The following is a 25,119-nucleotide window of genomic DNA, read 5'->3' on the forward strand; positions in this document are numbered from 1 at the left end:
AGGATGCTTCTCCCGGGGGGTCCCGGGCCCCCCCACAGCACCGGGGCCTGGCATGTCCCCGAGGCTGCCCTGGTGTCCGGCTCCCACAGGCCTGGTCACTAAGTCTACACCCTTGGGTCAGTGTGTTCTCTTCCTAACCTGGGGCGGGGGGGGGGGGGGCGGGCGGGGTTGGGGGGACCATGAGCCTAATTTGAATTCTGAAGCAGCTGAGAAAGGACAGGCTGTGACCTGCCCGGGGCCACGTGGTGGGAGCCCTTCAGATCTCACCTCCTCAGGGAGGCGCTAGTGACTGTGACCCCCAGGTCCAGCCCGCAGGCCTCAGGGCTTCTCACATCAAGGAGGCCAACTCACTGCCCACTTGGCCGGCTACTCTGGGTCCCCACCACTACCAGGGAGCACCCCGCCCCCTCCCGCTGCCCAGGAAGACTCCCTCAGCCCGTGTCCTGGCTGCATGAACAGCTCAGTCCCCAGCAGGAGGTAGGCACAGAACACAGGCTGCGAGAGATGAGGGGTCAGGGCCACGGCCACATAGCCAGGATGCAGAGGGGCCCAGCTCTGCCTGACCACGCGTCCCGGAGAGCAAGGACCCTGCCTCGGTCACCCTGGACCCCCAGGCCTGGCACAGCCCGGCCCGGCACGCCCTACGTAAGAAGAGACCTGGGCCTTCCATCAGAGCTAGGGGGGTGTGGCGGGCTGAGGGGGGCTGCGGGGGACCGAGGGGCTGGGGAGGAAGAGGGGCTGGGGACTCAAGGCCGGGCGGCCATCCCGCATAAATCAACCCCAGTGGGAGCGAAGAAAAAGGAGTAAAACCGAATGTCCTCGGAAATTCCTTTAGTGCTCAGCTGTCCGTGAAAACAGGATAAAGTGGCTTCCTCTGTCTGTGCTCCCGCCGGGCGGGGTGGAGGCGCTGAGCTCAGGCCAGGACTCCTGAGTCAGGACAGGGGTGGGGCCGGGCTCTGAGCTGGGGAAGGGGCTCCGGCCGGTGTTGCTACTTGAGGGCATCCAGGTGGGTGCAGACCTGGGAGAAGACGCTGTCCACGGAGCCTTCGGCATTGACCTGCAGGGAGACTGGTGGTGAGCGGAGACGCCGGGGGCTGGGCGGGCCCCACGGTGGCAGGCCCGGCCTGGGTCGGGAGTCCAGCCGCCGTGGGCAGCAGCCCCTCATCAAACCAGGGGGAAGCCAAGGCCCAGGGAGGGAGGCGGGCCGAGGCCCCAGAATTTGAGGCCCAGCCAGGAAAACAACCCAGGTTCCCCAGGGCTCCCTCGGCCCGGCCTGCAGGGGGCGCACCTTGCGCACGATGCCACGTTTCTCATAGAAGGCGATGACGGGTTCCGTGGCCTTGTAGTAGGTATCCAACCGCTTCTTGATGGTCTCCTCGTTGTCGTCCACCCGCCCACTGGTCTCTCCGCGCTTCAGGAGCCGCTGGGTCATGGTCTCGGGGCCTGCGTCCACGTACAGCAGCAGGGTGGGCTGTCCGATCTGTGGGCGGGGCACCAGTCACAGGGGCCCTTTTCCTCCTCCCCATCTTCCCACTTCGGGGGGGCCCCTCTTGAGATCCACTCGGACATTCAGGACGGCCTGACAGACCCTCCCCAGACCAATCTGCCCTGCCGTTCCCCTGCCCAAACCTCGTCCGTGGCTCCCCAGTGCCCTGGGGAGAAAATGCGAAGTCCTTCCCTGGCCTCACGGGCCTGCGCCGTTGGGCCCTGCGCCCCCTCCTCATCGCGTGCTCTCACCCCTTTGCTCTCCTGCTTCAGCCACTGACGGGAGTCTAGGCCGGCTCGCATCACCCTCCTGGTGTGCCAGGCCTTTGCTCCTGCCAGGAGCCTCCCAGGAACCTCTCCCCTCCATGCCAAGTGCTCACCTTCAGATTTCACCTAAAATCTCATTCCTCGGGCGCAGCCTCCCCAGATGCCACCCCGCCATCCCCGCCCCCTGGGACAGGCTCTTCCAGGCCCTTTACTTCTGCCCTCAGCACCTCTGGTTATTTACTCAACATCCCTCTCCCAGCCTGGCCCGAGGCCCAGCGCAATGGGCTGTCTTACCCCAGCAGGCCTGGACTAGGACTTGACAGAGGAGCCAGGGCTAAGGGAAGGGGTGAGGGGCCACTGAGCTCTGGGAGGTTCTGAACAATGTCACTGTCAGTGGGATGAGTGTTTCGTCAGAGGAAGACTGGGAAGGGCAAGAAGAAATAAGGTTCACCATCTTCCTTTGGTGAGGACCTGGCGCCCCCTGGTGCCCAGAGTCAAAAACACCAGGTGCTGGGCAGGGCCAGGCGCCCACGCCAGCACCCACCACAGCCCAGGAGGGATGAGAACTTTCACTGACCCCATCTTCCAGACGGGGCTTTGAGGGCCAGAGGTGACGTCACACAGCTGGTGCCTAGGTCCATGAAGGAAGCCCAGCCAACCCCCATTTCACAGACAGGGAAACTGAGGCCCAGATCAGGGTAGACACTTCCCTGAGGCCTTGCAGCCAGTTAGAGGGCAGGAAATACAATATCCTAACTCTGGATGTGGCTCAAGCTATGGAAGCCTAAAGATGGCCCCTGTCTCACAGACTTGGGGGATGGGGATGAGGGTCTGGTCCCGCCCCCAGCCCACTGGGATGCCTAGTCCTCCTTGCAAGGCCTGGAAGGAGTCCTCTGCCAAGAAGCCCCCCCAAGTCCCCTTAATGACCTCTCCCTCCTTGGCACTTACAGCGCCTCTGCTTCCCTCATATGGAGTATAACACCGAGAGATATGGGTGTATGTGTGTATATGTGTGTGCCCATGTGTGTGCATGTGTGTGCATCTCTGTGTATAGGTGCACTGAGTCTGTGTATATGCATTGCCTGAAGTGCATGTGTGTACACTGCCAGATGTGTGCACATGTACACAGGCCTGTGTGCATGGGTGCATTTGCCTGTGGCTTCTGCACACACGTGTGCCTATGTGTTCGTGTGCCTGTGTGTGCATGCACATGCCTGTACATGTGTGTGTTTGGGCAAGATGCTCTTTCCCTGTGGAAAGTTTTCCTGGTGGGCACTCATTCCAGGGAGCTCAAAGGCATCGTCCTCAGGGCCCACTCTCTCCAGCCAGACTCCCGGTGGCCCCGGGAAGGAGACTGGACTCTTCCCCCGGGGCATCCAAAGCCTCCAGCCAGGCCTGAGCCTCCCCCTCCCACATCATCCCCAGCTGCCCTCTCCCAACAGCTCTGTTCTCTCTACACGAGCCTGGCCCTTCCAGCCCTGTCCATGCTAGTCCCTGCCCCTCCCACCACGTGCTGACACTGAGGAGGACATTCTCTCTAATCCTCATGCTGCCCCACAGGCAGCTGGGCCCCGTCTATCTCCATTTTGCAGATGGGAACATGAGGTCCAGAGAGGCAGAATGACAGCCCAAGGCCTCGAGCAGCTGAGCTGGGACCGGAGCCTGGCCGCCTTAGCCTGGTGCTTCCCATCCTTCTAGACTTTTTCTTCTGGATTCTAGACAGAATCCCAGAAAGCGCTTCCCTGGTTCTCTGCTTCCCCAGCTCCTATCACCCACAATCAATCTCTCTCTCTCTCTCTCTCTCTCTCTCTCTCTCTCTCTCTCTCTCTCCCCCTCCATCATAGCAGCCTCTGCCTGGCTGCCCGTCACGGATCCTGAAGACCATCCACCAGGTTGTGCCTTACCCGCTGCTCAAACTCTTCGCCCTGCTGCACCTCCCGAGGGTAGCCATCGATCAGGAAGCCTTTGGAAGTGTCCACCTTGGCCATCATGGCGTCTCGGAGCATGTCCAACACGGTCTCCTGCGGGCACAGCAGAAGGAGGAGCGGCCGTGAGCCCCGCTTCCCCACCCTCCTCAGGGGTGCGCTGCCCCACAGCTGAAACGCCCCCTGTGCGGACAGCTCCCAAACCAGCCCCCTCAGGCCTCCCTGAACCATGGGGAGGCGGTGGATGGCTCAGGTCCTGCGTTCAGCTGGGCCCAGAGGACACGGCGGTGAACACAGCAGGCCTCCCCTGCCCCCAGGAAACTCCATTATCAACTTCCAGGCATGACTCAGCTTGTGGGCAGGGAAAGGGGCTACTGGAGTGTCAAGTTAGGGGGTCTGAGCCCAAACCGGGTGAACCAGAAGGTCTGAAAGCTGAGAAGGAAAACCATTCCAGGCAGGAAGGCGTACAATGAGTTTGAGGGGACAGAAAGGCCGGGCTGGTGGGAGGGTGGAGGGGTCAGGCAGTCAGAGTCCTGGAGGCTCCTGGGAGCTTCTGGAAGAAATTCTGTGCCAGGGCAATGGGCACCCACAAAGGGTTCAGCGCCAGGGAAGGTCATGGCCAGCCTTGCCAGCGTGTCATGGGCTTTGCCGGCTGCCGGCCACTCGGGGCCACCATCACCCCCACCCCCCACCGCTGGGGCCCACTCACCAGCGGCACCAGCTGCCCCTTCTCCATGATTTCCGACAGCATCTTGCCCCTGGCCGAGCCCGAGCTGACCTCGGCCCGAAGGAGGTCCCCGGTGGACAGGTGGGTGTAGCCGTACTTCTGGACAATCTTCTCACACTGGGTGCCCTTCCCCGAGCCGGGCCCGCCTGCAAGCGCCCACCCGTTCAGAGCCCTGAGAAACGGGTCCTCCGCGGGGACAGGGTCGGCCCAGGCCACCCATCGGAGGGGCAGAGCCCAGGGCGCAGTCCCCGGCCCCGGCTCCCGCCAGTGCCGGCACAGACCCCCCTGCTAGCGCCTCGCCCGCCTGCCCTGGACTCACCCACCACGAAGATGATCTTGGTTTTCTTCAGCTTCTCTGTGGGGGAGAGAGGGGGGCAGAGCTCAGTCACTCGCACGACACGTCGTGGGCAGCACCTCTGATCCCAGGCCTGAGCTGGGCCTGAGGCAGCGGGACCGGCAGCTCACCCTCCTGTCACAGCCCAGAGTGGGTGCTGATGGCGAGGGAAGCTCAGAGACTGGGACAGGTCGGGGGAGAGAGGGCGGTCCAGGCAGAGGCCGTAAGAGTCACCCCCGTCCCTGTGGGAGGCTGGGCGGCAGCTGCGGGTCACCTCTAGCCTTAGAGTCTTCCTCGCTGCGGAGGTTTCCCGAGGAGCAGCAGCCACCCATGGATCCGTTCTGCTGTGTCCCCTGCCCTTCCCCTCCCAGGCCCTGGCCTGCCCATCGCCCGCCTTCCCTGGGCGGTATGAGTGCAGAGTTGGCAACCACAACATATGTTGCCCTGGAGACAGTTGCCGGGGAAGAGGGCTGTGGTGGGCATATGGAACCCTTGCCCAAAGGGGGAGGCCGGCTTCCATTTCAACCTCTGCCTCACCACCCTGATGACTCAGGCGCCCCACAGCCTCACCCACAGAGGGAAACTGAGGCCTGAAGAGGCAGGGCTCGCTCTAGGGCTGCCAAAACCCGACTGGAAGCCGCCCCTTCCCAGGCTGCTGCCTTCCCTTCCCCGGAGCAGGACTGGCTGAGAGGCCGGGAGAGAGGTCCCTCCCCTTTCTGCCCGCCCCCTACCCCCACCCCAGTCCAATGGGGAGGTGAGCTCAAAGCTCCAAGGGCTTCCCAGCCCTGGGCCAGGAGCTATCAGAACTTCTCTAGTGGCTTCCTGCCACCTGCCCGCCCGCCGTGTGATGGGCACAAGCCTGGGTGTGTGTGGGGGAGGGCACAGCCCAGTGGCAGCTGACGTTCAGAGCCCCAGGGGTGGACGGGTGACCACTGGTTTCAGGCAGCCGCAGCCGGCCGGCTGGGCTCCTTTAAGAACTGCCCAGGCCCAGGCTCAATGCCAGGGATGGGACGGGTGGTGCTGCCAGGAGACAGGCCAGCTGGGCTCTCAGCCCATGACTCCTTCTAGGCGGGCCCATAGGAGCCTGGAGGGCCCAAGAGCCACCCCCTGGACAATGGGGAAACTCCGTCCCTGAGAGGGGCAGTGGCACCCTTGGGGCCTCTCCACAGGCAGGCCTCCCCTCACCAGTGCCCGCCCTCTCCAGAAAGAGGCAGGGATTCAGCTCTAAAAGCACCAGCGCAGGAGGTGAGCTGTGGGGTCCTCGGGAGCCCAGGAGGGCCCGTTGCTTCTAAAATTAATCTTGAAGCTGGCACATCCCATGAGAGGCCCGGGGCGGGTGTGGGAGCTCCCAGGCAAGCCCGGTCTGGCAGCCCCAGAGCTGCCTCCAACCCTCCCAGAGTGTCTCCCCAAAGTGCACCCCCTTAGCAGGTGGGCAGACTGAGGCGCAAGCAGACAGCAGGGGACAGGAGCCTCCGTACCTTCCATCCTGCCGAGGTCCCGGGAGTGGAGTCAGCTCTGCAAGATAAGGTGGGGGTGGGGCTGGTGAGCGAGCGCCCGTCCAGCCACAGCCGCAGCCGCAGGTGCGCCAGCCCTGGCTTGCCCTCGGAGAGGGCCGGTGGGGGCCGGAAGGCCCAGGAGGCTGGGTGACCTTGGGAAAGTCATCTTTCTTCCTTGTGCTTCCATTGCCTCACCTGTCAAGGGCAGCAGCCCCCTCCCGCCCCACCAGCCACTGCGGAACTGCTCTCCCAAGTCCCAGAAAACAGGGCGGGGTCCTCTCCAGGCACCTTGACAACGCTCCCCAGGGCGGAGGGCGGGGAGAGCTGCCAGGAGGGGGAGGAGGGGACAGGAGCTGTGTGTCTCCAGGGGTTTGGAAGAGGATGCTCAGAGGGAAGTCTGGAGGGAGGAAGCTGCGTTCACATAGGAATAGCCCTGCAATTTTTCAATGAGGGGTTCCCAGGCTCCCCCCCCCACCCACAGGACCAACTCCCCCCCATGTGGCCCCTGCCCCTCGCCCCCTGGAGGACCTTGCTCCATTGCCCCCTTCTCCCCCCAGCATGGAATCAACCCCAACCCCTCCTGGGACCCCACGACTTCCACAGCCCCCAGGGACCTCCCTCACCCTCCCCTTCCCGTCCGTCTCTTCAGAATTGCTGCCTATACATCTGCGGCCTTCACCCACCAGCCCTCCCCAAGGCCACCTGCAACCATCACAGCCACTCTTGCCTTGCCCTTTGACTCTTGACCCTTGGCCACCATTCCTCCTGCCTGGGACCTCACCTCCGCCTCCTACTCCACCCTCTCACTAAGGGCTTCCTGGGACCCTCCGTCCTGCCCAGCCAGCCCAGGGCGCTCTTGCCAGCTTCGGAGACCCTGCCGACTGACAGCCCGGCTGTGTCCAGCTAGAAGCCCTTCTCTCACACCCTCCCCATCCTGCATAAGCACGTCCCAGCCTCTTGCTCCCGAACCTCTGATCTGTGTCCTCACGGCCACTTCTTTGTTCCAAGCAGGGGCCAACCCAACCTCCATACCCACCAGCCCATCTGTAGGATTTCCCCACAAGCTGAAGACCACATCATTCTCCGGCTTAAAACCCTTCCACGTGTGGCTACTCAGCTCCCAAGATAAAGCCTCTCCCCCTCTCCGCTCCCTGCAACTTTATCAGCTGCTGCTTAAACCGAGCTCCCTCTCCCACCGTGGCCGTGTCCCACCTCCAGGCCCAGCTCATGTTGCACCCAATGCCCGAATGCCCTTCCCTAAGGTGTTCATGTTTAGGACTCACTTCAGGTGTCACCTCCTTCAGGAAGCCTTCCTGGACTCTACCCTCCACTCCTACACTGACAGGTGCCTCCTCTGAACTTCCCCTGGCATCATACAGCCACACAGCGCACACCACACTCTATCGGACCGCTCTGTTGTAGTGCAGGCCTGTGTTCCCCACCAGACTGGGCCGGGCCCGGGCTGGTCAGAGGGCGGGGGCCTTACTCCATCCCCAGGGCCCTCCTGGGAGGGAACTGAGGCTTGAAGAGGATAGACTTGCTCCAGGGCCTGGCTAGGTTCCAACGCAGGGCTGCATTTCCTGCTGCTCTGGGCCTAGCACCCAGTAGGTCCTTAAGCAGCTGCCTGCGGGGGCATGAGCTAGCCTCTTCCCTGCTGAATATGCTGAAGGAAGAGCAGTAGCTGCCAGCACTGCTCGGCAGCTGGTGGGGGGGGTCCCCTAGGCCAGGCACAGCCTGCAGTGACCCCATCCTGCCCCACCCCCTCCCAGTAACCTAAGCCCCACTGTCCTGCTGGAACCTGCCACCTCCTTGGTCCAAAATAACTTGGGTCGTGAGGCGGCCTCGCAGAGGTCAGGGGTCAGGATAGGGTTAGGTTACGGGCTCAGCACCCAGGTCTTACTGGGCCCCTGGATCAGGGCCGCAGTGACTCGGTATGTAACCGGGTGGTCGGCCGAGGGGTCTGGAGAGCGGAGGCCAAAGGGACAGAGACTTCACCTCAGTTACGAGGCGAGTCCAGGGCAAGACCAAGGTCTCCCGACTCTTGACCAAGAGCAGTCCTTTTGGTGGCTGGCAACCAACTGGGGTTCAAATCCCAACCCCATCCCTCAGCTGTGTGACCTTGGGCAGCGGTGTCCCCTCTCTGGGCCTGCACCCCAGGCCCCGTCCCCTGCTGCTGCGGAGTCCTGAGTGGGTGGCTGAGCAGGACAGGCCCCTGTGCTGCCACAGGGATCCCACAGGGCCCCTGCCCTTTCAGAGGCTGGGGCAGGGGCCAGCACCCAGGGCCTCCTGTGCCCAGCACTCAGTGATTTGACAGGACAGTCCACCAATCACAAAGGCTGCCCCACCCAGGTCCTTGGGGCGGGGAGTCAGGTCACAGCCCCCTTCCAGGGCCCCAGCTGGGACATGCCAAGGACGGGAACCTGGAGCCCCAGGGGTATGGGCTGGGACAAAGGGGTGACTGTCTGCGAGGCTGGGAAGGGCTGCAACGCACACACATCCACAAAGAAGCACAGAGTGCGGCGCACACCCCCGAGCAGCCTCTGGGGGTGCAGACAGGCAGACACACACAGGGCACAGCCAGGGACACGCACAGGGCACAGCCAGGGACACGCACAGCCCCGCGAACGCCCAGGAGACCCTGGCGCGCACCGAAGCGCATTCCCCAGGTGCCTGCGCCTCCCCGCCCCCCGCACAGGCGCGTCCCCCCACGCGCGCAGACGGACACAGGGGCACGCACCTACCTGGGGGTGGGGTGCGGGTGGGCGCTGGGGCCAGTGCGTGCCCTGCCCGTCCTCGCAGCCACCCGCCCGCAGAGGCGACTATTTATACGGCTGTCAGCGGCGCGCGGCATGCCGGGAGCCAGCTCCCGATCGCAGGGGGGAGGGAGGGGGGAGCGCAGCCGGCAGGGAGGGGGCTGGACCCGAGCGGAGCCCTGACGGGAGATCCGAGCGGGACTGGCGCCCTCCCCCGCACTGACTGCGCCCGAGGGTTCCCGTTCCGTGTCACCCCACTGTGCCCACATCACTGCGGGGGGTGGGACTGGGCTTCCCAGGTGACGGCGGGGGAAACTGAGGCCCGGGGAGGCGTGGCTCTTTGCACAAAATCCCACAGCAAACTGGTAGCAGGGAGAGGCCAGATCAGGGAGGGAGGGCCGAGGCATGGATTCTGGGGCTTCGCTGGCCACGCCAGTCCCCAGCCCCTTCCCAGACCTGCCCCGAGGCCCCTGGGCCAAGGCCCACCCGGAATGGAAGGGGTTCCAGGAACTCCTCTGGGAGGCAAACTCCCCAGGACCCCAAAGACCATCCACAAACCCTCTCCCAGCTGCTGGTTGTGTAGATTATTAAAAACCCTAGCCCTGCCCTAGCCGGTTTGGCTCAGTGGATAGAGCGTCAGCCTGCGGACTGAAGGGTCCTGGGTTCGATTCCGGTCAAGGGCACATGCCCGGATTGTGGGCTTGATCCCCAGTAGGGGGCGGCGTGCAGGAGGCAGCCAATCAATGATTCTCTCTCATCATTGATGTTTCTATCTCTTCCTCTCTGAAATTTATAAAGATATGTTAAAATAGCCGAAACCGGTTTGGCTCAGTGGATAGAGCGTCGGCCTGCGGACTGAAAGGTCCCAGGTTCGATTCAGGTCAAGGGCATGTACCTGGGTTGCGGGCACATCCCCAGTAGGAGATGTGCAAGAGGCAGCTGATCGATGTTTCTCTCTCATCGATGTTTCTAACTCTCTATCCCTCTCCCTTCCTCTCTGTAAAAAATCAATAAAATATATTTAAAAAAAAGATATGTTAAAATAAATAAACAAATAAATAAATAAAAATAAAAACCCCAGCCCTGCCAGGCAACTCCCAACGAGGCGAGCGCGAGGATGTGGCCATTCAGAATGCTGTCCGCGATGGGGGACCGGGGTCGATGGTCCTAGAATAAGAACAGCGCCCCATAATGAGCACTCACTGTGGGCCAGGTGCTGGGCAGGGAGCGCACGGCGCGGGCCACGTCTGCGAATCCTCAAACATGGAGGACGGTGCGTTCCGCTGCAGGTGAGCTTGCGGAGGTTCCCAGGTGGAAGGTGATGCGTGTCCGTGGGGACTGACACGGAGAGTAGGTGCTCACTAAGCTAGCAGAGCCCAGGACCACGCAGCTTCGGAACTCAGGGACGCGACCGCTAGGACCACACCACAACCTTGAAAGCAGCAGCCCCAGATTGGGGGTGGGTTAAATTTAGAATTTGTCTTGTAGGCACTAGGGAGCCATGAAAGGTGTTGCAGCAAGAGGGTGAAACTACCCAGAGAGAGAGAGAGGGACCGTTTTAGATGGGTAGTTCTTAGCGACAACTGCCGCCTAGGCACCAGGAGGCTGGGAGCTAGTCCAGCTCTGCCACCGGTGACATCAGACAAGCTCGTCACTCCTTGGGACCTGAGCGTCCCCAGCTGTGGGAGCGGCAGGTGCTGGGTCGGAGGGTCTGCCTTCCAAGTTGTGCAGAGACCCTCCCAAAGCCGTAGGCGGCCGTGCAATGGCACCACCTTCGGGAAAAGCAAACTGATGAAGTCAGTCAACAATCTAAACATGCAGGGTCACGTGTGTAAGAACTATTCCTCGAAATTCTTTCTTCGCACTTTAACATCTCTGGCATGTGCTCTCTTATCATCACATCCATGGCAGCTCGAAGGGCGTGTGGTGAGGCACAGCCAGGAGGGCGGGTGCACATGACCCCCCAGGGGGAGGTGGGACTTGTGCTTCTTTCTTAAAGGCTTCCCCATGCTTTTTTTTTTTTTTAATACGACGAGCATCTGTTATTTTCTATATAAAACACTTTAAACACAGATGCACCTTGAGGACATTATGCTAAGTGAAATAAGCCAGTCACAACAAGACAGATACTGTATGACTCCGCTTACAGGAGGTACTAACGTCACCAGATTCATAGAAACAGAAAGTGGAAGGATGGTCCCCTGCGGCTGAGGGGCAGGGGAAGTGGGAGTTGGCGTTCAATGGGTAGAGCTTCAGATCTGCAGGATGAAGCAGTCCCGGAGCTCTGTTTCCTAACAATGCATGCAATTAACCCCGCTGGACTGCACTCTTAAAAACGCTTAACTGCTAAATCTTATGTGCTTCTTGCCGCAATAAAAAAATAAATTTAAAAATTGTAAAAACCTATTTTAAGTAGCTGTTTTAATTATTTCTTTTGCATATGACCTATGGATTTTCTATCAATCCTGGAATATTAAAGCTTCGGGATTTTTTTCTCCGCTCTAAACTAAAGAAAGAAAAAAAGGTGGGAGAGAAGAAGAGAGGCAGGGAGGGATGAAAGAGGGAATGAAGAAAGGAGAAGATGGAAGGGAAAACGGAAGGAGGGGAGGGGAGGGGGGAGGGAGAGAAAGAAAAAAATCGCATGGAGGAAACACCTGGGAGGGTATGCCCTAGGCCAGCGGTTCTCAACCTGTGGGTCGCGACCCCTTTGGCGGACGAACGACCCTTTCACAGGAGTCGCCTAAATACATCCTGCATATCAGATATTTACATTACGACTCATAACAGCTGCAACATTACAGTGATGAAGTAACAACGAAAATAATGTTATGGTTGGGGGTCACCACAACATGAGGACCTGTATTAAAGGGTCGCAGCATCAGGAAGGTTGGGAACCACTGCCCTAGGCTGTTAACAGGGAACAGGACTGGGCGATGCCCTCCCTTTTTATCTCATATCATTTGTACGGCTGAAGTTACAACATTAAAAAAAAAACACCCTAAAAATATAACCGTATAAAATGAAACCAATTTTTAAAAACACTTTAAAAATATTCTGGTTAAAGAGAACTCCCAGGCTAGAAAATGAGCCAGCATCAGGAGATAAAGCTGGGTCAGCCTCCCTCTGAGTGTCACAGGGAGGTGAGGGGCCGCGCGGGGGGCCTGGCTGGGCTGCTGAGCATCTGCAGGAAGCAGCGGGAGTGGCCCCTCGGGAAGCACCTGCTGGGTTTGCAGCTGGTGGGAGACGTGCCAAGGAGCGGAGGGGACCACAGGGGTGAGGGGGAGACACAGGAGTGCAGGGGGCTCTGGACCTTAGCTGAGGAAGTGGAAGTGGCTTTGTCTTGGCCACAGCGGGGAGCAGGTGAAGGATTCAGAGCAAAACAGGACGGTGAGGAGGTGGGCTCAGGAGGATAACTCTGACAATGAGTAAACTTGTCTGGGGGGGCGGGGGGGGGGGCGCTCCGAGGGGGTGAGTTTGTGGAGTTGAGGACTAGGCCCCAGACCTCTTGCCCTCACCCAAGTCCTACCTCCTGATGCTAAACCGAACTTTCGGAGGGTCCACCCCAAGCAACCCACCTTCTCTTGAAGCACTGCTGGGCCTCCCTCCATGCCCACCGGAGGGCAGGCAGATCCCCAGAAGCCTCTGCACAGAGCCAGTGCGCCGTGTTCCATATCTCCATCCCCACGCAGGCGTGAGGCTCCCCACGCAATGACTTCCCACACACCCACCGCGACCACTGCCATGGGCCCCGTGACGTCCCAGCTCCTGCCTGTCCCACTGCCGTCCAAGCAAGAATGACCTCTCCAAGCAAGAGGGATGGAGCCGGGCCCACTCGGGCTGGCACTCATGGCCTTTTGCCATCTGGCCCCAAGTGGCTCCTCTCCCACTGCTCCTGCCTCCCTGCCTCCCGGGAGAGGCTGTGGGTCCCACCACTGCGCATCCTTCGGGCCATTCTTCCCACCTGACCTCCCTCCCTCTTCAATTGCACCTGATAGAGCGTCTGGCACGCGGCTGCTCACTAGAATGTGTACGTGAATTAGAGACGAATGCAGCGCGCCCTTCTCTCCTCCCCGCGCCCCGGCCCCCCATCCCGGCTGGCCCGGTGCCCGGGGAGAGCTCTCTCCCCGTCCCCAGCAGGCCGCCTGCCCTTGTCTCACAGTCACCCTTTGTTAGGCCTCTGCTCCCAAGGGTATCTTATCTGCCTAAACAGGTTGTAATCTCCCAGAGTCACGGACCCCCTTTCTCCTGCCAACCTGGAGTTGTAAACAAGGCCTTTCACTCAACTGCTGCTCACCACACCCTCCCAGGGCTGCAGCCCTGCCTGGCTCCTGCCTGCTGGGCCTGCAGGAAACGTGGACTCCCAGCCCTCAGCATCCCCAGGCCCTTGAGCCAACCTCTGACCCACCGCCTGCCCTCTCCTCCTGAACCCTGTCCGGCCTCCTCTCCTCCCCACCCCCATCCCCAGAAACTCTTGCCCCAAACTCTGCAGGACTCTTCCTCACCTCCCAGGCCCCAGAAGCATGTCACCCACCCGCAAGCCCTCTCACAGCGTCTGCATCCCCGTCTTTGGAGCCCTGACTCCCGGGGTGGCCTCCCTAGGGCCTGAGCTCCTTGGGAGCAGTGTGTGGTCCTGGGACTGGGCTCGGAGAGGGCAAGTGACTTACCCAAGGTCGCAGAGCAGGGGGAGGCAGGACTGGAAAAGCCAGATGGGCTTGGCTTGGGAAACCCGCACCTTCCCAACCCCCCGAGCTGCCAGCTCTCCGCCCAAGCTGCAAAGTGCATGACTCACTGGCCAGCTGAAAAAGCTGGCTGTCCTGCTTGTGGGTGAGCTCCCCACCTGGAGGGCCTGGGCCCTGTCCCACGGTGGCCCAGAGCCCAGGGCCAGAGAGCCTCGCTCGACGGGGACACACGGGGGCCGGAGCTGGAGCTCAAGTGCATTTATTCCTGTACAAATCATTACAAAACCAAGTCTGGGGGAGTCACCAGCCCCCACTCCCCACCCCATGTGCAATGGCTTGTGCCGGCCTCCTCCTCCTCTACCTGGCCCCTCCCATTCCGCAACCTCCTCCAGGAAGCCCTCTGGTCTTCCCTTCCAGGCTTCAGAAGAGCAAGGGGCAAACCCACCCCGCTGAGGCCCAGCAATAAAGTGCCTGATACAGAATGAGGGGGGACAGGACCCTGGCGACACAGCTCCCGCCCCCCCGGGAGAGCCTTCCCAGGCCCAGCTGGAGGGAGACTCAGATGACTCCAGCAGCTGCAGGCAAAGGGGCTGCTTGAAACCTCCGTTGGGCTGGGGTCCCCCCGTCTCAGCCCCCAAAGGCTCCTCCAACAGGTAGACAGCCTCACCAGGGAGAGTTTGCACAAAAATACCCTCATCTCCAGGAAGAGGTGCGGAAGGGAACCCCAGGCCCTAGGGGTCTGAGACCCCCAGCAAGGGGTGGTGGCTGGCGGGGCCCAGTGTTATGGAGGACGGACCCAAGGCAGTCGTGGGAGAGGTGGGAGGGGGTCGAAGACTCCACGTTAGAACCTGACACGGGCAGAAGGATGCCAGAGAGGGGGACGAGGGATTGTCCAAGGCCACTCAGGGCAGAGCCAAGGCTGACACCGGCCCCCACCTCCGGGACCCTCCAGCCCCCAGTTGCCCCAGCCTGACCTCCATTCACTTCCCACTCCTCATGCAACCTTTCTTTCTGGCTCTGGGAAGTGAGGGGCCAACACAAAGTTCCCAGGTCCTTGGAACAGGACCCCACTGTCCCAGCCAATAGGAAATGATGTGGGGACCATCCTGAGGCTCTGAACCAAGGCCTCATGGGATAGGACATGTCCTTGGCCTCATATTACTCAGAAATACCCTGATTGACTGTGCTCGGACCCTGACTGGACAAGTTCCTGACACCCCTGATTAAGCACACAGAAGCCCAAATCCCTGATGGCCGAGAGATGTCCCAGGCCCTGACCGGCTGCAGGATACACCCTCTTCAAGGCCCTGATTGGCCAGAAGACACTCCAGCCAGCCTTCATCGGCCAGGAGAGGGCCCTTGGTCGAGTGGCTGGGCCAAGAGCCACTTCCCCGGTGTCCCTTGTGAGGGCCCCACAGGCAGGGCGGCCTAGGTCCAGGAGGGGTGGGAGAAGGTGATCCCGTACAGCTGGGCCCAGGACGAGAAAACCCTCTTCTCGGTGATGAAGCGGTGGTGGTTGCCCTTGTGGCTGTGCTCATTCTGCACGTAGGTGACACACTCGTCTGGCCCCTTGGGCTCATAGTAGTGGTAGGGCATGCGCTGCAGGCGGGACCGCTGGCTGGGGCAGAGCAGAGGCGTCTGTGAGGGCAGAGCGGGCACTGGCGGGGCCCTTGCCCTTTCCCGCCCCTGACCTGCCATAGGACCTTAGTGGGGAAATACCTGCCCTTCCCTGGGCCTCAGTTTCCCCATCTGTAAAATGGGTATAGGGTGGACTAGGTTTTTTGACTTCCAAACTTCGTTTTTAATGCTGTGGATCTTTTCATGTCCCTGAGAGGGTGGCACAGCAGGGTAGAGGTAAGGGCTCTGGAACTTGACCCCCACCCTTTACTATTTGTGGGACCTGAGACCACTCACAAAACAGCTTTCCTCCGTTTCCTCACCTATGAAATAGGGGGAATAACATGCCTATCCCTTAGCATCACTCTGATGAGTGAATAATAGGGTCATGCTGGGGCATGGTCAGCAATCAATCAAGAACAGCTGTCACCTCTTGGGCTTTGCATATAGTAATAATAATAATAATAGTTATTATTGATACACAAACTCTGGACTGGCTGAGGTGTGGGGGGGGGCGGGGGGGTTGGCGCTGAGGCAGCTCTAAGGAGCAGACATCTCTGCAGAGCAGCCTGAATACCATCAAACAGAGAATCTCAAAGGCCCCCCAGCCCAGGTTTCCGGGCCCCCGGCTCCATCCCATGGCAGTGGCTGGGCACTGTCCTGGAGGGGCTCACCTGCAGTAGTCGGGGGGGACCATGCCATAGACGTGCACATGGTCACACAACTCCACCGCGATCACCATGGTGAACCAGCCCGTGCTCAACCACGAGTGGGACTTTTCCCTGGAGGCAGAGAAGGGGCGTGATGAGGGGCAGGCAGGCAGGGGTGGGGCGGGCAGGGAGGAACAGCCAACCACCCAGTTTCACAGAACTCATCCCCCTACTTCAGTCACCCCCATCCAGCCCACTGGGGGAGCACGGGTTTGCTGGCAGGGGGGCTGTCTGGGGAGAGGTGAGGGGTGTGGAGAGAGCTCCTTTGAGGGAAAGAGTAGGAACAAGGCAGGCTGGGAATAAACTTCTGAGGACACTGGTCAGGCCTGGGTAGGCCAGGAGTGACCATGACCACAGAGCATGCTGGCCGCAGCTGTGCCCATGCCAGGAGCAGACTCCCATGGGGAGACGAAGCAGAGACAGTCATGCTGGAGGGACAAGTTCAGAGCAAGGCATGAAGAAGTAGCTAAGGGCATAGAGCAGGGGTGGCAAACTTTTTGACTCGAGGGCCACAATGGGTTCTTAAACTGGACCGGAGGGCCGGAACAAAAGCATGGATGGAGTGTTTGTGTGAACTAATATAAATTCAAAGTAAACATCATTACATAAAAGGGTACGGTCTTTTTTTTTTTTTTAGTTTTATTCCTTTCAAATGAGCCGGATCCGGCCCGCGGGCCGTAGTTTGCCCACGGCTGGCATAGAGCCATGCTGTCCACTACAGTGGCCACATGTGGGCACGTGTGAGCACTTGACTCGGGGTTGAGATGTGCTGTGAGTGTAAAACACACACTGGATTTCTTAGTGTGAAAAAAGAATGTGAAATGTGTTGCTGATAATGTTTTATCCTGATTACATGTGAAGCTAAAAGATATTTTGCATCTACTTGGTTGAAGGTGGTTCTTTGAAAAGAAAATAAACCTCTCGCAAGACTGAAAAAAAAAAAGAGAGAGAGAAAAGACACAAGTTACCAATATCAAAAATGAAAGAGAACATCATCATAGACCCTGAAAACTTTAAAATAAAAAAACCACAAAAAACAACTACATACGTGAAAACTTTCAGTGGTTCTCAACCTTCCTAATGCCGCGACCCTTTAATACAGTTCCTCATGTTGTGGTGACCCCCAACCATAAAATTATTTTCGTTGCTACTTCATAACTGTAATTTTGCTACTGTTATGAATCGTAATATAAATATCTGATATGCAGGATGGATTTTCAGGGGTCGCGACCCACAGGTTGAGAACTGCTGACTTAGATGAAATGGGATGATTTCTTGAAAACAAACCAAAACTCACCGAAGATGAAATAAGTAACCTGAATATCCTATAACTATTAAGGAAACTGAACTCATAGTTTAAAATCTTCTGGGGGAAAAACAAAACAAAACACCACTCCAAGCCCAGATAGTCTCACTGGCAAATTCGATCAAACATTGAAAGAAGCAATGACACCAATTCTACACCATCTTTTCTGAAAAACAGAAGAGGAAACACTTCCCAATGCATTTATGAAGCCAGCATTACCCTGATGCCAAGATCAGGCAAGGAATAGTACAAAATAAACCACAGACCAATATCTCTCATGTACGCAGATACAAAAACCTCAACAAAATATTAGCAAATCCTATCCAGCACTATGTAAAAATACACCACTACCAGCTGGCGTTTATTCCAGAAACCAAGGCTAACTCAACATTTAAAAATCAATCAATATAATCCACCATATTAACAGTCTTAAAAAAAAATACAAATAGTCTTTTTTTAAAAAAGTCTTAATTGATGCAGAAAAATGTTTGATAAAATTCAATATCCAGTACTGATAAAAAAAAAAAAACACACACACACACACAAAAAACAACTCTTAGGAAACTAATACGTGAAGGGAATTTCCTCAACCTAATACTTGGCTGGCACCTGTCCTTGCCTGTCTCACCCTGGAAGAGGTGAATATAGGTTCAAAAACCCATAGCCAGCCTCATATTCAATGATGAAAGGCTAAACGCTTTCCCTCTGAGACTGGGACTAAAGCAAGATGTCTACGCTTGTCGCTTCCAATACATTTCAACGTTGCACTGAAAGTTCCTAGCCAGTGCAATACGGCAAGAAAAAGAAATGAGGCACACAGATTAGAAAGGAAGAAGTAAAACTGTCCAATAAGTTAAGTTTAGCAGGATTACAGGATATAAGGTCACCACACAAAAATCATATTTCTAAATATTAGCAAGAATAATTGGGAACCAACATTTTAAAAAATATCATTTACGTTAGTTCCAAAATTTTAAATATTTAGGTATAAATCAAACAAAATATGTACAGGACCTATATGTTGGACATATTGAGTTAAATAAAATATATTGAAAATAATTTCAGCCACAGCTGGTTTTGCTCAGTGGTTAGAGTGTTGGCCCATGGACTGAAGGGTCTCGGGTTTGATTCATGGTCAAGGGTATATATCTCGGTTGCGGGTTCGATCCCTGACCCAGTCGGGGCGCGTGCGGGAGGCAACCACTCAATGTGTCTCTCTCATATTGATATTTTTTCCTCTCTCTCCCCTTTCTCCCTCCCTTCCACTCTCTCTCTAAAGATCAATGGAAAAAATATCCTGATGAGGCTCAAAAAAAAAAAATAATAATAGTTTCACCTGTTTCTTTTTACCTTTTTAATGTGGTTACTATAAAAATTTTAATTATGTATGTGGCTTGCATTATATTTCTATTGGATGGCACTAGCCTAGCTTACCTAAAGCAGGACTGGAAATGATGTATATTTAGAATAGAGCATGCTGGGAGCAACGGTGTGCCTAAAGCAAGAAGTGCCAGGAATAGCCAACACTTTCCAGGAGGCACGCTCCGGGGAGCTCTCCTAGAAAGATGCTAGAAATGACTGTGCAATCTTAGAGAAGAGCATGCTGGGAACCCTTCTTCCCTCAGAGCAGTGGGTGCTGGGGGAAAGCCCTCCTGGGAAGATGGGGTCATGCAGAGCATGTTGGAAATGACTCGTGCTAAACACGAAGAGAGCTCCCCCAGTAAACCTGACCAGAGGTGGCTGAGAAGTGACCACACCCTCAGAGCAGTGCTTGCTGGGAGCGACAGGCCCTCTGCACAGAGCATGCTGATGAAGAGCAGAGGGCTGGCCAGAGGGGGCAGGCAGAAGGCTGGTACCTGTCCTTGCCTGTCTCACCCCGGAAGAGGTCATCAAATTGGCGCATGCGGCCGGGAGAGACGGCGTAGGCCTCCATGTTGGGGAACACCAGGCCTGCCCTCTGGATGATGCGCACAAGGCTGCCCTGGGGCTTCTGCATCTTGTTCGGGGGCCCCCAGAAGATGAACACGGTTTCGGGGGTCCGGTTGACAAACTCCTGGGGCCTCTTCAGGACACGGTAGACACTGGAATGGGCCACCACGCGGAAGGTGGTCTTGTTGCCCACATCTGCTGAGTAGCCCGTGGTGGGCGCGTCATTCATGCGGATTGTGCACTCGGCCCGTTCAATCTCAGGACCCAGCTTGGTGCCCAGCAGGTGGCTGGAGCTGGTGACAATCACGCACTGGTGGCACCGGGAGGGCAGTGTCTGGGGGGAGCAAGGAAAGTCAACACTTGTCACAACCACTCTCTGTGCCAGTCTGTACAGTCAGGGCTCCAGGAGGCCAAAATAATTATGCCCATTTTAAAGACAGAAAAACTGACGCCCATTCATTCAACAAACATTCATAGCAAGCTGGCTAATGGTCAAGTATGCAGGACAGAGCAACCAGCAAAAGAGACCCCACTCCTGCCTTCGAGAACTCATGGTTGGCCTGGCTGGTGTGGCTCAGTGGTTGAGCATCCACCCACAAACCAGGAGGTCATGGTTCGATTCCTGGTCAGGGCACATATCCAGGTTGCGGGTTCGATACCCAGTAGGGGGTGTGGAGGAGGCAGCTGGTCCATGATTTTCACTCATCATTGTTTCTATCTCTCTCTTCCTCTCCCGTCCTCTCTGAATCAGAGCCTTGACTCCCAGGGCCCACCCTTTCCTTTAGGAGGGATGGCGAGAGTGGAGAGAAAAGGAGGAGGGAGCAGGGGTGGCAGGCAATGGGGAGGACCAGCTCCCAGCGAGTTCCCCAAAGTGGCTGCCCTACCTTGTTGCCAAGAATGGGGATGTAGCCATCGGTGATGCTCCACTTCTTGAGGTTGATAGGCCTGCGACTGCGGCCGCGCAGGGAGCCATAATGGAAGACCTCGCTGGCACTGTTGGAGCTGTAGAGGATGAGGATGGTGATGAGAGCAAAGAGGATCACGAACACTGCTGACCGCTGCTCCTGAGAGGGGAGAAGACTGGTGAGGTCCCAGCGACCGTGCAGGCTCCGCGCCCTGCCTCATTACCACCTGCAACACCTGGCTAACGCCTGCTCCTCACCCCAAACACTACCTCCTCCAGGAAGGCCTCCCGCAGCCCCCTGAGCACTGATCACGCTGCCATGAGTTCCGCGGCTGGGACTGGGTCAGTCTCGCTCCCCACTGCTTCCCAGCGGTCAGGGTGGGGACCGGAGCATAGAAGGTTCTCAGAAGGAGGGTCTGCCGGATTGGACTGTATGTGGGGCTCAGAAGGCTTCCTCCAGCTGGGAGGATGCTGGGAGACAGGTGGGATAGTCAAATGAGAGGACCCAGGCCTTCTCCACACAGCAACTCTCCATACATGTTCATCATTCCTTTACCCCTGGAGGGGATCTGCTCAGAGATTGGGCTGCCTGGGTAGAGAGTGCACCACCGTGGGGATGACAGGGCAGGAAGGTCATATCCAAATTGCCCACTGGAAGCTGTCTGTGCGGGTCTGCAAGGCTCGCTGAGCCTGTGGAGCCCGCTGTGCTGGTTATCGTGTATTCACCCTTTTGGCAGCTCTGTGAGGATGGATCTGGGCTCTTGGTTTTTTCTTGCCAGCTAACTGCATGTTAAGCTTTGTCCGGAGAGGGCGCTGGAGAGACACTGCAGGAAGAAAGGCCTTGACTTCCTGCGTCTGATGCTCTGCCTTCTTAGGCACATGCTTATCTCCAGCGCCCAACCAGCAGGCCTGCTAGGAAGCCAGCAGATTCCTCCAGAACCTGCAGTACCTGCCCTCAGGCAGTTTTGATCCTGCTGTGATCACAACCTCTCCAGAGTGGAGCTCAATCAGTCACCCAACCACCTGCAACATCCAGAGACCAGCAGCTCCCTCCCTGGAGCAGTTCTGCCTGGAGGCTGGGTGCCTCCTGGGTGGACCTGTGATAATGTCACCAGTAGGGCACCACACTGAGTTCTCTGCCATCCAGTGGCCCATAGCTGTGCCCTCCCCAGGAGGCCTGGATCTCAGCCCTGGGGCTGGCGGCTGCTCCTTGTACCTGCTATTCCTGTATTCCTTAGAGTTCCAATCCCTCATTACTCCTGCCCGATTATAGTTAATAACTCTTTACATTAAAATTACTATGTGGATTCTCTCTGCCGACTGGACCCAGACTGATACGCCCACATCACCCTGCCCCCAACCCTCAGGCTCTGCCAAGGCTCTGCTGCAGTGGATTCTCGGGAGGGGGTATGCAGGACCAGGCATATAGCAGGTGCTCAGGAAAGCATGAATGCGTGGATGATGGGGACACCCTCAGAAGGATGCTCACAACATTCTGTCACTTTTGACTGACCTCTGCCCCCTCCTCCAGACTCCCACTCACCTCTACCCCCCCCCCCCGACCCCCGCACAGCATTCCAAGTCACCTTGGACCTAGGCCCAGAAAGGCAGGAGTTTGCCCAAAGCCACACAGATCAGTAGTACAGCAGGGCTCAAACCAGGGCCTCCCAGGCATCAGCCTCATCTAGGCAAGGAAGAGAGACTTGTGGTGTGGCTCGGTCCTTAGAAACCCATCTCACTGAGAGAAGTAAGAGGTTCAGATGGAGTAAGAAATGAAGAGGGACTTACTTTGTTGCTACTCATCTCTCTCCGGCGTCTGCTGAGGGGCAGGAGCCAGCGTCCTGCACGTGGCCCAGGGGGCAGGGATGTGGGCTCACACCTGCAAGTTACCGAAAGGGTTATGGCCTGAGTGCCCTCCCGGAGGTCCAGCTGGTCAAAGGCTACACCTTCCCTACCACCCCTGCCAGCGCTCCTACCTACCCCTGACTTCAAGACTCAGGGCTGTATCCATTTTGCAGATGGAGACACTACAGCCCAAAAGGGCAGAAAACTGCTTGAGGTCACAGGGCCGCGTGGTGGCAGAACCCTGACTCTCTTCCTGCCCGCTGCTCCCTTCTACTCTGCCCTCTCAGCAGGGTCCTCTCCTTACCCTGGCTCTCCTAGGCAGCTGGCTCCCATGCTGGGGGCCTGCCCCCCATCCAGCAGAAACCCCTACTCTAAACCCTGCTTCAGGTCCCCGGGGCCTTGGAATAAAGCAACATCTCTTGTGGGTCCCAAACTCCTCTGCACCTGCACCCTTCCAGGTCTTGCATAAACTGTCTGCAACACCCTCCAGCACCCTGCTCACGCCCACTCATCCTCCAAGCCCAAGGTGGGCCGGGAACTTCCCCTAGTGTCACCTCCCCAGGAGGCTGAGAGCTCTCACAGATCCTCCCTCACATCCTCTGCTGTGCCGCCAAGAGCCCTGAGGATGGGTGCCAGAGGATGGCTGTATGATTTCATTCATTAACGGGAAGATCTTAGGGGTTAAGGACACAGACTCATCTGTCAAATGGCGACAATCACTGCCCCACCCTGAGGGTGTGTGGGATCCTCAGGGGACAAGGCACCCTTGGGCAGCCCTTCCTTCCTGCCCCCGCCTCAGAGGCCTCTGCTGTGAGGAAACACGCCCAGGTCTGCTCCTCGCTCCCCCGCCGGCACCCCGCCCCTCCTTGCAGGACCCAGATCTCAATGTCCCCACCTGTCAAACGGAAACAAGTACTTGTGTCCAGCCGCCTCCAGCTGATTCAAGTCCAGACGGCTCTGAGGTTGGCAGAGTGCAAAGGGAGAAGCTGGGGCTCGGGGATCCCCAGCTCCGTCCTCCCTTCCACGGCCTCCCAGCTCCCGCCACCATCTCCGCCCCCTGACCTAGCTGCTGTTTACTCCTACACCGCCACCAGGAATAGCCAGAGAACCTCCGGCCAAACACACACGATGCTCCTGATTGGCTAAGCCCTGACTCCGCCCACGACCTAACCCGGCCTCGATCTGCCACGCCCCCTCCGACCCCCACCCCCGCCTGCCTCCGGGCGGGTTTCAGGTTTCGGGGTTTCTCCCAGGCCGGCCCTCGGAGCCAGTCGGAGAGGCCGGGGACTCTCACCAGGTACAGATCAGGAAACGGAGGCTCATCAGAAGGGAAGAGTGGCCTGTCTTTCGACTCAGAGCCCATTAGAGCAAAAGGTGGGAGTCCGGAATTCCAGGGTCGCCCCCATCAGTCAGTCGCCTCTGGCATTCCAGGCCCTTCATGGCCTCTGCGCTGAGCCTCCTCCCTCACTATCCTTTCCTTCAGATGCCCCTGGCTCCAGACACTCTAGAGCACTCCAGGTCCCAGACGCACACCCCCGGCCCCCCAATTTTCCCACCTTTGCCTGAGCAGTGCCCTCGGCCAGGACCATGGTCCCCCGGTCAGCCCCGTCACAGTCCTGCTCTGGAGGAGGCCATGGTCAATACAGCATCTCAGGTTCAAGTGTGAATCCCGGTTCCACCACTTACTGGCTGCGAGGCCTTAGGGCAAGCCATGTACCTCTCTGAGCCTCAGTTTCCTCATCTGTGAAATGGGAGGCAGAAGAGCAGGTAACTCAAGGGGATGTTGGGAGGATTCAAGCCCGAGTGGCAAGGGAGGCACGGGGTTGGCAGGGGCTGGGTCCGTGCCAGCGGCCGTTCGGCCGGCGGTGATTCATTGTTCGAGGCCTGGCTCACCGAGTTTGTCAGCAAAACATCCCCTCTCCTCTGACCCCGGGCCCAGCGACTTCACTCTTCCAACAGGGATTATACAGGAGCCAGCGAAGCGTCACCCACTTACTCACTCTTCCGGGCAACACGGCATGGCAGGGGCACTCACCCCCCAATTCAGAGAGGAGACTGGGGTTCAGAGAGGCAAAGTGCGTGGTCGGGCTGTCTCCAGGTGCTGCCAGCAGCCCAGGGCTGCGGTGGACGGATCTCCCTCAAGGATACCCAGGGCTGGAATGGGCCAGAGGCCCCCGAGTGTGTGCCCAGCTCCGGCCTGGACCAGGAGGCCTGCTGGGGAGCGCTGGCTGGGCTGGGAAGACGGCCGCCCGGAGCACGGGCCGAGCGTGGACTCAGACCCGAGGCGGGCCCTGCAGGAGGGCTGCGTCCTCAGGGTGAGCGCGGGGACCACACCCTGCCCTCTGTTTGGGGGCTTTGCCTCCAGCTTGGGGAGTCCCCCCCCAGGGTCGGGGTGCCCCCACGAGCAGCGTGGGAGGAGGGCTCCGAGGAGAAGGGGGAGGGGCACCTAATTCCCGGTCGGGGGACCGCCGTGCCCGTGGGTCCACCTGGGGTGGGGGCGACTCATCCTCTGCACCCCCTGGCGCTGACCCACCAACTCCCGCACTCCGGGGGGTCCAGAGCCCAAGGCCCGGCTGGGGGAGGTGGGCGGCCGGGTCCCCGAGCTCCAGGGGGTGGACAGAGGCAGGAGGCCCCCCGAACCCCGCCACAGCCCTTGGGCACCAGGACCGGGACCTCTGGGCACGGGTGCCTAGAGAGTGGGTCTCGGGCACCCCGGGCCCCCGCACCATCCCCCCATCCCCCGGGGCTCCGGCTCCCCCCGGACGCAGGCCGTGCCCCCTCCCGCTGCCCGCCCCCGCGGCGCCCGCTCACCTCCCCGGGGGAGCGCCCGGCCCCCCGCGGCCCCCGAGCCCCTCACATGGCGCCGGGGCTGAGCGCCGGGTCCGGGATCCCCGCTCCTCCGGCCGCCCAGGCCCCGCCGCAGCCTCGCCCGCCGGGTCCTAGCGCCGCCGCTCGCGCTCGGCTCAGGCCCGCGAGGCGCACGGAGCCGCGAGGGGGCGGTCTGGCTCCTCCCCCGGGCGGCGCCCGGGCAAAGGGCGAGGGGCTGGCGACCCTGGGGCGCGGGCCAAGCGAGCGAGGCCTCGCTTTCCCCTCCGGGGCCGCGTAGTGGCCATAAAAATAGCCTCCCTGCCTTGGAGATCTC

General features: G+C 58.8%; 2 protein-coding genes across 14 annotated transcripts; both read right to left on the reverse strand.

Annotated features, from left to right (window-relative positions):
- Window positions 1–816: 816 nt before the first annotated feature.
- Window positions 817–16,068, reverse strand: AK1 (adenylate kinase 1). Of its 4 annotated transcripts, none has more exons than XM_081104171.1 (7): window positions 15,958–16,068; window positions 6,217–6,253; window positions 4,724–4,759; window positions 4,387–4,550; window positions 3,657–3,773; window positions 1,289–1,480; window positions 817–1,057 (listed from the first exon to the last, which is right to left on the reverse strand). In XM_081104171.1, the coding sequence occupies exons 2-7, from the start codon at window positions 6,221–6,223 to the stop codon at window positions 989–991; spliced, it is 585 nt and encodes a 194-aa protein (XP_080960297.1). In that variant the 5' UTR covers window positions 6,224–6,253; window positions 15,958–16,068; the 3' UTR covers window positions 817–988. The 4 variants fall into 4 exon arrangements, with proteins under 4 accessions (XP_080960297.1, XP_080960296.1, XP_080960298.1 ...); XM_081104170.1 differs by lacking the exon at window positions 15,958–16,068 and adding an exon at window positions 8,976–9,208; XM_081104172.1 differs by lacking the exon at window positions 15,958–16,068 and adding an exon at window positions 8,972–9,073.
- ST6GALNAC6 (ST6 N-acetylgalactosaminide alpha-2,6-sialyltransferase 6) lies at window positions 13,910–24,887 on the reverse strand. Of its 10 annotated transcripts, XM_081104167.1 has the most exons (9): window positions 23,534–23,610; window positions 22,873–22,934; window positions 21,921–22,011; window positions 21,719–21,816; window positions 20,859–20,956; window positions 20,113–20,292; window positions 19,156–19,562; window positions 15,958–16,065; window positions 13,910–15,284 (listed from the first exon to the last, which is right to left on the reverse strand). In XM_081104167.1, exons 5-9 carry the CDS (start codon window positions 20,919–20,921, stop codon window positions 15,095–15,097), a joined length of 948 nt encoding a protein of 315 aa, XP_080960293.1. In that variant the 5' UTR covers window positions 20,922–20,956; window positions 21,719–21,816; window positions 21,921–22,011; window positions 22,873–22,934; window positions 23,534–23,610; the 3' UTR covers window positions 13,910–15,094. The 10 variants fall into 10 exon arrangements, with proteins under 10 accessions (XP_080960293.1, XP_080960292.1, XP_080960291.1 ...); XM_081104166.1 differs by lacking the exon at window positions 21,719–21,816 and having other exon boundaries at window positions 23,534–23,717; XM_081104165.1 differs by lacking the exons at window positions 20,859–20,956; window positions 21,719–21,816 and having other exon boundaries at window positions 23,534–23,718.
- Between the last annotated feature and the right edge of the window lie 232 nt (window positions 24,888–25,119).

Source organism: Myotis nattereri (assembly GCF_964212035.1).
Source record: "Myotis nattereri genome assembly, chromosome: 12".
Classification (NCBI taxonomy): Eukaryota; Metazoa; Chordata; class Mammalia; order Chiroptera; family Vespertilionidae; genus Myotis; species Myotis nattereri.

Bases quoted from the DNA above. Each gene is read 5' to 3' on its own strand.
- AK1 (XM_081104169.1), bottom strand. From the start codon at position 5,070: ATGGGTGGCTGCTGCTCCTCGGGAAACCTCCGCAGCGAGGAAGACTCT. The intron at 4,551-4,723 runs GTGAGTCCAGGG...GGGCGCTTGCAG, and splicing joins CAAGATCATCTTCGTGGTGG to GCGGGCCCGGCTCGGGGAAG. The intron at 1,058-1,288 runs GTGCGCCCCCTG...GTCTCCCTGCAG, and splicing joins AACGTGGCATCGTGCGCAAG to GTCAATGCCGAAGGCTCCGT.
- ST6GALNAC6 (XM_081104159.1), bottom strand. From the start codon at position 23,340: ATGGGCTCTGAGTCGAAAGACAGGCCACTCTTCCCTTCTGATGAGCCT. The intron at 22,935-23,271 runs GTGAGAGTCCCC...TGCCAACCTCAG, and splicing joins CGTTTCCTGATCTGTACCTG to AGCCGTCTGGACTTGAATCA. The intron at 20,293-21,920 runs GTAAGTCCCTCT...CTCCCCTCTCAG, and splicing joins GAGAGATGAGTAGCAACAAA to GAGCAGCGGTCAGCAGTGTT.